This window comes from Raphanus sativus, chromosome 4 (genome assembly GCF_000801105.2).
Source record: "Raphanus sativus cultivar WK10039 chromosome 4, ASM80110v3, whole genome shotgun sequence".
In the NCBI taxonomy this organism is placed as follows: Eukaryota; Viridiplantae; Streptophyta; class Magnoliopsida; order Brassicales; family Brassicaceae; genus Raphanus; species Raphanus sativus.
Window position 1 is genome coordinate 33878147 of NC_079514.1, and position 9885 is coordinate 33888031.

The 9885-nt window shown below is 43.3% G+C and overlaps 1 protein-coding gene across 1 annotated transcript; it reads right to left on the minus strand.

Moving 5' to 3' along the window:
* Positions 1-500: 500 nt before the first annotated feature.
* LOC108851373 (wall-associated receptor kinase-like 14) lies at positions 501-3454 on the minus strand. The gene is made up of 4 exons (XM_018624794.2): positions 3331-3454; positions 2410-3180; positions 1981-2052; positions 501-1906 (listed from the first exon to the last, which is right to left on the minus strand). The coding sequence occupies exons 2-4, from the start codon at positions 3158-3160 to the stop codon at positions 660-662; spliced, it is 2070 nt and encodes a 689-aa protein (XP_018480296.2). The 5' UTR covers positions 3161-3180; positions 3331-3454; the 3' UTR covers positions 501-659.
* Positions 3455-9885: the final 6431 nt, after the last annotated feature.

The following is a 9885-nucleotide window of genomic DNA, read 5'->3' on the forward strand; positions in this document are numbered from 1 at the left end:
TTACTTATTTACTGAAAAAAATAAGAAATAAAGTTAACAGATTCATTCTCCAATCAAGATTATCCAGAGTTCAAGACGTAACAGTTTACTTGTTCTTTGTTCTTTGGGTAAGTATTAGTTCAAGTCAGTAAACATAAATTAATTGTCATAAGCCATTATGTCAACTGAATAACAAAGTCAGAGAAGCATTATCTTCGGGTTCGGCACTCGGGTATGTTATCACTCACGACGCCGTCGGATTTTGAATCTCCGGCAACCCTCAGCTGACGAATATAAGTTAACAGATTCATTCTCCAATCAAAGATTATGTGATCATCAACGCATGGTACTCGAGTGAAAAAACCTTAGGAAGCAAATATGATGAACCTCTCTGTTGATAATCCGACAAATGAACGGGTTCTAGTTCTTCTTGGCGATTTGTCACTTAATCCTCTCATTCTATTTTCTTTAGCACTTTAGAATCTCAGACTATAACATTCTTACGAGACTTTATGAAGAACTGACTGAAAGATCCTGTTTCAAGATCGTTTTTACTTATGTATAAAACTGTATTATCCACCGTTAATCTCCTCTTTTACTTACCATTATGAACACTGAATGATGTGACAAGCTACACAAAGGTCATTTATAAAGTGGTAAAAAGTGCGTTGAGTTCATTATCACCTGGGAATGTTACCAAGCAATGTGTTTGTAGAAGGTGAGCTCTGTGCACTTAACCAAGTATCTTGAACCGACACTGGTGAGCTATCGTCCTTCTCTTCGACAAAAGCGAGGATATCCGGTTGCTTGGGAGGGACAACATGTCTTCTGCTTCCTGCTGATGCCTTTTTAACTGTTGCTGATCTTTCGCTCCCACTCGGCGAATCCAAACCCATGTTTGGAATCCAACCACTGAGGCGTATCTGTTCAAGCTCGTCTGCTACTTCAGTCATCGTCGGTCTCATGTCACTGTGGAAGGCTAAGCACCGGAAAGCAAGCTCAGCCACGGTGTGTATTGACGAGAGAGTCCACGCGTCTAGACTCACGTCGAGAATCGGGTCTATGATCTCGTCGAGACAGCCTGACCCGATTTTGTCGACAGCAAGAGCAGCTAAGTTGATTTGGGTATGCGGACGAGTGAAGTCAACAGCTTTCAACCCTGTTATGATCTCAGCAAGAACGACTCCGAAGCTGTAGACGTCGCTCTTGTCAGAGAGATGGAAGCATTGATGATACTGCGGGTCGAGATAACCAGGGGTCCCTTGAGGAGCCGTTGAGATGTGGGAAGTTTCAGTCATGCCAAGCCTAGAGAGTCCGAAGTCTGCAACTTTGGAGTTGTAATCGTAGTCGAGAAGGATGTTGGTGGACTTGATGTCACGGTGATAGATTGGCGGGTTCATTGCAGAGTGGAGATACGCGATTGCTTTAGCTGTTTGAGTGGCAACAGTGAGACGCACCGTCCATGGAAGACCGTCCCCTATCTCTCTCTGAAGATGTTCTGATAAAGTTCCATTTGGCATGAACTCATAAACGAGAACCGGGTCGCCTTGGTCAATACAGCATCCTAAGAGCCGGACAAGATTCGGGTGACTCACGGAGGAAAGAAGCTTGATCTCATTCATGACTTGGTCAACACTCTCTGAATCTCTGTGTCTGAGTCTTTTGATAGCAACCCATTCATCGTTTTGGAGCTTCCCTTTATAGACAGTACCATATGCGCCTGTTCCTAGCCTCTGCTTTTCAGAGAAACCATTCGTTGCTTTCTCCACCTCCTTATAAGGGAAGAAAGCGACATTCGAGTTGCCTGTAGCTTCAGACAAAAGACGCCGCTTTGCACTTAAGTGGCTTCTCAAAGAAGCAGACCGTTTCTGCTTACAAACGAACAAAAGAGCCAAGCCAGCTAGCAAGAATGCCCCACCGACAGTTCCTATGTACCAAATCAATTAACAGAGTCAAAGATTCACTAATGACCATTATAATGAACACTAAAGCGACAGTTACCTCCTACAACAATAGCAAGATTAGATCTACAGTGTCCCCAGACAAGCCTCGAACCACGGCACTTCGGTAATGCTACAAAGAGTAAAGTGGAAGCAAGTTAGCACAAAAATCTCTAAGAATATGGGTAACTGAACGCAAGAACATCATTCTAAGAACTAATAATCTATATATATCAGCATCATACTTGATTCAAAACGACAGCTTTAACTAGCTACCCCAACTTTGGTCCCAAAGTACTAAACAAGCTTCATTATACACATATTGTTCCCACCTCAATTCATATGATTGTTCCCAGCGAGTTTCATTAAGTGGAGGCAAGAAAATCACTCCAAGAACTAATAATCTATAATATTAACATCATACTTGACTCAAAGACGACATCTTTAGCTTGTTATTAAACACAACAGAGAAGACTTGAAGTTGACTAACCTTTCTTGCAAGGAGATTCAATGTACCCATCCCCATGGTAACCAACGGGACACGAGCACCGGTGTCCTGCACTCCCATCAGGAGTATCAACCTCCTCACAATCAGCATCAGCCGAGCAAGTTGAGTTTCCAGCTCCACATCCTCCCTTCAGCCACCAACCCAACCTAACCCTCTCAAACTCAAGCGCTATCCCCAAACTCGCACCAACAGACTCAAAAGCAATCGAAGAGAACAACAGCTCGCACGAGCTCTTCCTCAAATCCTTCATGCTGAAAAACTTGCTCGAACTCGAGTTGTTCGTATCCGCGGAGGAGAAACAGCTCACGTTTCCCTGAGCTTCGCAGCTCTGCAGCTTCAGCTGCGTCTCGAGAAACCTCTGCTTGATCGAGCACCCATCGGTCGTCGCATTCGCGCACCGCTCCATGAGGAAGCTGTTGTCCGACGTCGTCGGCGCGTAATGCTCGCCGAAGAGAGGTCCCATGTCTTCCACGCTCCGGTGACAGTCGTGCGGGACGCGGACGAACACGCTGTCTCCCGTCACGTTCTGCACGGAGAAACCTCCGATCCTCGCTTGCTTCCTCCCCGCCGCCGCGGAGGAACAGTCGAATCGGATCGGACAACCGTGTGAGAATCCGAAAGGATATGGCAGGATCGATCCGCCGCATGCTCCGTCACAACGTTCCGGAGAAGAAGAAGAGACGGAGACTCCGATTACGATCACCGCTAAAATCAAATTTAACGCCGTTATCATCTTAACGGTGATAACCTTTCCTGCAAATATAATAAACACGTGTCGAAACATGAAGACGAGCTAAAACCCTAAGAGCTACTAAAAGCTCTCAGCTCCGTAACGGTAAGAGAGAAACTGATTCCTTCCTCTATTAATGGATGAAGCTATAGGAGTTTAGATAATCGAAATACCTTTCGGAGCTTCACTTCATCTTCTTCGCGTCGATTACTATTAGTGAACAAAGGGGTGAACAGAAACCTCTCTGAGCGTAACAATGGCGAGAGAGACGAGAGAGAGAAAAGACAAAATAGGAATACTTTCTGTTTGATTTTATTGAACGTAGTCAAATGACTATATACAGTTGTAACTTCCTAACCGGAACAAACCGGGTATCAATGTACAATTACTAAACCGAATTTACAGAACCGACAATCAATTTATTACATATCAATATTCCCCCTCAAGATGGAGCATATATGTTAATAATGCCCATCTTGCCTAAGAGATGTCGGAAAGGATTAGGATAGAGAGGTTTAGTAAGCAAGTCAGCAAGCTGATTCACAGACCGAACATGCAGGGTCTTGATCTGCCCCATCTTCACTCGTTCCCGAACTATGTGGCAAGCTCTTTCCACATGCTTTGTGCGTTCATGGAACACAGAGTTGTTGGCTATGTGGAGAGCTGCAGTGTTGTCACAGTAGAGAGGAGCTGGTTCGGAGATGTCGATCCAAAGATCCTCAAGAAGATTGCGAAACCATAGCATTTCTCGTACTGCATCAGACATAGCGCGATACTCGGACTCAGCAGAAGAGTTGGACACCACATCTTGTTTGTTTGACTTCCAAGATATCAAAGATGTCCCAATGAACATACAAAAGCCTGAGACGCTACGGCGAGTGTCAGGACAAGTGCTCCAATCTGCATCAGCAAAAGCGGAGAGCTTTAAGTCAGACTGTGCAGAGTAGAACAAGCCTTGACCAATAGAGCCTTTTAAGTAGCGAAGGACTTTGTATGCAGCTTGCTGATGAGGAACGCGGGGAGCAGAGGTGAACTGACACAGTTTGTGTACCGCAAACGTGATGTCGGGTCGAGTGAAAGTGAGATACAAGAGTTTTCCAATAAGACGTCGATAAGACTCCACATCAGAGAGAAGCTCACCATCTTCAAGAGAAAGTTTGATGCTAGGATCCATTGGTATAGAAGAAGGTTTTGAACCAAGCAATCCAGTCTCTGTTAAGAGGTCAAGAACATACTTTCTTTGACAGATGGTGATTCCAGCAGAGGATCGAGCTACCTCAAGACCAAGAAAGTAACGTAGAGGACCCAAATCACGGAGTTTGAAAGAAGACTTCAAAGCTGTTTTCAGCAACTCCGTAGCTTTGTCACAGCTGCTTGCGATGATTATATCATCAACATACACTAGAACCGCCATGTAAACATCCCCAGAGTTCTTCAAGAACAGAGTGTGGTCACCAGAAGAAGTATGGAATCCCAACTCAAGCAGCGTTGCAGAAAACTTCAGAAACCATTGCCGAGAGGCTTGCTTCAAACCGTAGATTGATTTCTTAAGACGCAAGACTGCATTAGGAGGAAGAGATTCCCCCTGTCTTGTTGCGTATCCAGGTGGTAAAGTCATGTAAATCTCCTCCTCTAGATCCCCATTTAGAAATGCATTGGAGATATCCAGTTGAGAGAGTGACCATCCTTTGGCAGCAGCAACAGCGAGTAGCAGTTTGACAGTGGCTAACTTGGCAACAGGGGAGAAGGTTTCAACATAATCCAGACCTTCTTGCTGAGTATAACCTTTAGCCACAACGCGTGCTTTGTATCTTTCTATGGTGCCATCGGCGTTGAGCTTGATCTTGAAAACCCACTTACATCCCACGGCCTGTTTCCCTTCAGGTAAAGAACAAATTAACCAAGTCCCATTATCTTCAAGTGCCACAATCTCTATGTCCATTGCCTTACACCATTCCCTAAACTTGAGTGCCTGAGCGTAGGTAGTAGGTTCAGGAATGCTGTCAACAGCATTGATAAACATCAGGTAAGGGTCTGATAAGGCATCATAAGAGAGGACGTTGGAGACAGGATGCTCAGTAGAAGAGTTCACTGCGTAGCAATGATAATCTTTGAGATGGCTCGGTGGTTTAGTTGTTCTGCGTGTAGAAGTTGGAGCTGCAGGGACAGGGATTTCAGACGAAGATGCATCACCTGAGACTGTAGCTTCATGGTCATTAGAGGCTAAACCAACAGGAGGGAAGAATACTTCAGCGTCTCTAGTAATTGTGGGTTTATGAAGGGGAAAGATGTCCTCATAAAACACTACATTGCGAGAGATGAAGATAGTATTACTCTCCATATCAAGTAGTTTATATCCTTTATAACCGGAGGGGTAGCCAAGGAAGACGCAGGCTTTAGCTCGTTCTTGGAACTTATGGCGATGCTTAGGTGAAGTACTAGCATAGCACAAACATCCAAAGGTCTTCAAATGAGTGTACTCAGGTTCCTTTTGATGGAGAATCTCGAAAGGGGTCTTGTTGTCAAGAAGAGGTGAAGGCGTTCTGTTGATAAGGAAGACCGCCGTAAGAACACACTCACCCCAAAGAGAGAGAGGAACATGAGACTGAAAGAGAAGAGCCCTTGCAACATTCAAGATATGTTGATGTTTGCGCTCTACCACTGAGTTTTGCTCAGGTGTCTCAGGGCAGGAGTGATAGGAGATGATCCCTTTGCGTTTGTAGAGTTCATCGAACCGCAATTCTGGTGCGTTGTCTGAGCGCACAGACTTGACTTTTGTGTTGAATTGTGTTTCCACCATGGTAATGAAGGAAGGGAACACTTGAAGTACATCACTCTTGTGTTTGAGAAGATAGATCCATGTGACTCTAGAATGATCATCAACTATAGTTAGGAAATAGCGATGACCATCTTGAGTTTCTTCAGAGAATGGACCCCAAACATCGATGTGAAGACGTTCAAAAGGAGTTGTACACATGTTTTGTCGTAAAGGAAAGGATAACTTCTTCTGTTTAGCTCGTTGACAAATATCACAATGCACCAATCCTTTATTCTTTTGTTTAGAAATCCCAAGTACATCGGTAAGAGTATCTAAACGACTGAAAGAAGTGTGACCAAGTCTGCGGTGCCAAACAGCGGCATCAATAACAGAGTTTGTAACAAAAGAAGTAGAAACAGAGTCTTCACAAACTGAGTCTGCACAAACTGAATCTTCTCCATCCAAGATGTACAGGTTCGCAAGTCTTCTACCTCTTCCAATCATCAATCCCTTGGAAAGATCCTGGATCAGACAACACGCAGGATCAAAAATAATCCTAGAACCGAGATCTGTGGTCAAGGAACTGATACTGATAAGGTTCAAGCGGAAAGCAGGAATGAATAAAACATTCTGCAAGGTGATAGCTTTGTTGATAACAACAGAACCGACTCCTCCAACAGCAACTGTTTGACCAGTGGGGAGGTTCACATGACGCTTGATAGAGGTATCAAGCGTAACAAACAGAGATTTGTCATGTGAAACATGGTGAGTTGCACCAGAGTCGATTATCCAAGTTTTCTCAGTTGTCACACATTCAGAGACAGTAAGAAGACCAATGAAACTGAATGTGGAGGGTGAGAATGAAATACCAGAAGGACTAGCGACAGACTGACTAGTGGAAACCGAGGTGCTAGCAGCACTGTAGTTCACAGAAGATGCAGGCTGAAGCTGAGATGAGAAATAGGCTATGAAATCCTGAATCTGATCCTTGCTCAAGTTACCAACGAGGGAATCAAGACCTCCAGTGAACGGCTTGTCTGGAGCACTGACATTGGCTGCTACAGCAGGAGAAGAAGGTGGCTTGCCATGAATGGGTTTGCCTTTCTTCCAACCAACGGGATAACCGTGTAGTTTGTAGCAACGATCGATCACATGTCCTTCAACGCCACAGTGTGAACAAGTAGGTCGATTGTTCTTCTTCTGAAAAGCATTCAGAGAGCCTTGTGAGGCAGCAGACTGAGCTTCTGGAGAACTAGCAGTCTGAGTCTCAGTAGGAGCAGAAGGAGAACTGATGTGGTAAGCAGCAGGAATCACAGGAGAGTTGAACATTCGTTGACTGTCATCTTGGTCAAGAATGTTACAAATCTCAGCCAAGTCAGGAAGGGGCTTTTTCATGATTATCTGGCCACGGATGCTCGAGTACTTGTCGTTCAAGCCAGCAAGGAATTTGATGGTTCGAGAACGATCAACTTTTGCTTGAGCTTGACGTTGTCCAGCGCAGTTGAAACCGTCACAGCAAGCACAAGGATCAGGAACCTCAGAGCTGTCAAGATTATCCCAGAGAGTCTTCAAAGTCGTGTAATAGACAGAGAGATCCATCGAGCCCTGACGTAGATCCTGGATTTGTTGAACAAGCTGAAAGGTTCTGGGTAAGTTGGTTTTGTGAAAACGGTCATGGAGATCCTTCCAAATCTGAGCAGCATCATCAAACGAAAGGATACTACCATAGATTTGTTTGGAAACCGAGTTCAAAAGCCATGATTTAACCATACTGTTGCATCTAGACCAGATCCGAAACAGAGGGTTACCTTCAACCGGACGAGGGAGAGAGTTATCGATGAAAGAGATCTTATTCTTTGCATCCAGTGCTATCTTCATCGCGGAGCTCCATTGACCATAGTTCGATCCATCCAGCTGAACAGAGACGATCAACAGGCCTGGATGGTCGGCGTGATGGAGAAACAACGGAGAGTGAACGCTATCGGGGTTCATCAGTGCAGCGCGAGCAAACTGAGTCTCAGTAATCGGAGTTGTCGCCGGCGAAGAGCCAACGACCTGAGGATTCGAGCTGCCTGCACGAGTGAAACGACCGGTACGGCGGTTGCGACGAAGAGTGACCACCATCGGAGCAGAGAAAGCACCAAACAGAGAAAGGGAAGGTGAAAATAAGATCGATGGAAGCGGAAAAACGAGGAGAGAGCGATGTTGAGCTTGAGCTCAACGCTCTGATACCATATTAGTGAACAAAGGGGTGAACAGAAACCTCTCTGAGCGTAACAATGGCGAGAGAGACGAGAGAGAGAAAAGACAAAATAGGAATACTTTCTGTTTGATTTTATTGAACGTAGTCAAATGACTATATACAGTTGTAACTTCCTAACCGGAACAAACCGGGTATCAATGTACAATTACTAAACCGAATTTACAGAACCGACAATCAATTTATTACATATCAATAATTACGGTTACTGTAAAACCTCCGCTTCAACCTTCTCTGGTAATCGAGAAGAAGCAGTTTGTTTGATTAAAGACGAAGGAGATGGCTAACGTGCCCAGTGTGCGTCTTTTTCCTCATAAAGACGAGCCAAAATGACGGATATACCCTTAAATGGTCAGCGTGCAATTGGGAAAATGTTTGACCGGAGCGTAAGCTTTTTTATTCTTTATTTACTGAGGCGTGTGTGAGTGGCCAGCATTACATTTTTGACATTCGGTTTGTTTTCGTTATAGGAAAACTTATCTTAATTTATTTTTTTCCGTAAAAGGAGTAGAAATTTTATAATTCGAACAAGAAATTTTGACTCAATCATATAGTTTTCTTTAATACTATATTGGTCGTTACGTTTTCAACTGAAACAAGCAAACACAATGGTTTACGTTATGTCGTTATGTATGGAAGTAGCAGTTTAACCGCTCGAACCATTATCCAACCAATGTTTGTCGTTTACAGCAAAGTCTTAACAATTTTGTTTAAAGAATCATCTAAGACCCCTGAAAAATAAATAGAAAACTTGAAAAACAAGACTTTTTCTAAAAGCAAGTTATATTTTATGTTGGACTTGAGCTTCAACCAAAAACACTAATGAGCTTCATCTTGGGCCAAAAGCGAAGAAACAGAAGAAGAGGTGATCACTCTGATAATGCAATGTATGTATTCTGTATTCAGCCTCAGTTAATATATAACAAAATCACTAGTTTATCAAATGATGATTTACAACAACAATCGACTGTACTGCAGTAAATAACATATTTATAAAGCACCCGCTTTTTTCTCCTCTACTACTAGAAAAGCGTTGTAGTTTGTCTCATGAATGTCTCGTGATAAAACAACAAACATTCATGAACATTATTTGGTTGATTCCATTTCCCATCAGGGATCAAAACTGAAATGGTTAGATAACAAGACAAAAGGTTAACAAACAATGCTTAGCAAGCTGAAAAAGATGCAGAGTTTTTTTCTAAGAACCTGAGACAAACTTGAGAAGGGTCATCTACAAGCTTTTAGGAATCATGTATAACACACGATTAGAATCCAGATAAGAGTACCAAAATTACAAACATATATTGCAATTCCAGTCCACATTTCAATATCCATAGCCAGTACTGTCCATAGCCCTACAGCCGCCTGGACTAAAACTGAGAGTTATGGGAGGGAAAGCAAAGACGTGCAGACGTATATGGGCTAATGGGCTTACAAAAAGTAACCGCATATTTCGGACCAAAACAGAGATAATTTTTGAAAAAGGCAAAGAAAAAAAATATCAGAGCTTTTTACTACACTGTACTGAACACTGTTCATGGATCCCACGTGAAGAGACAGCTCAAATTCCAATCTCTCGTTACGACGCCGAATAAAGACAATTTCGGTTTTGTCCCTAATCCCATCTAACTGGGTCCCACGTTTTCCCCTACCAAAAAAATTCCAAAAGCAAAAGCAACAAAAAAAAAAATTAAAATAAAAAAATAAAAA

Bases quoted from the DNA above. Each gene is read 5' to 3' on its own strand.
- LOC108851373 (XM_018624794.2), bottom strand. From the start codon at position 3,160: ATGATAACGGCGTTAAATTTGATTTTAGCGGTGATCGTAATCGGAGTC. The intron at 2,053-2,409 runs GTTAGTCAACTT...TACTCTTTGTAG, and splicing joins TGAATCTCCTTGCAAGAAAG to CATTACCGAAGTGCCGTGGT. The intron at 1,907-1,980 runs GTAACTGTCGCT...TTTGGTACATAG, and splicing joins TCTTGCTATTGTTGTAGGAG to GAACTGTCGGTGGGGCATTC.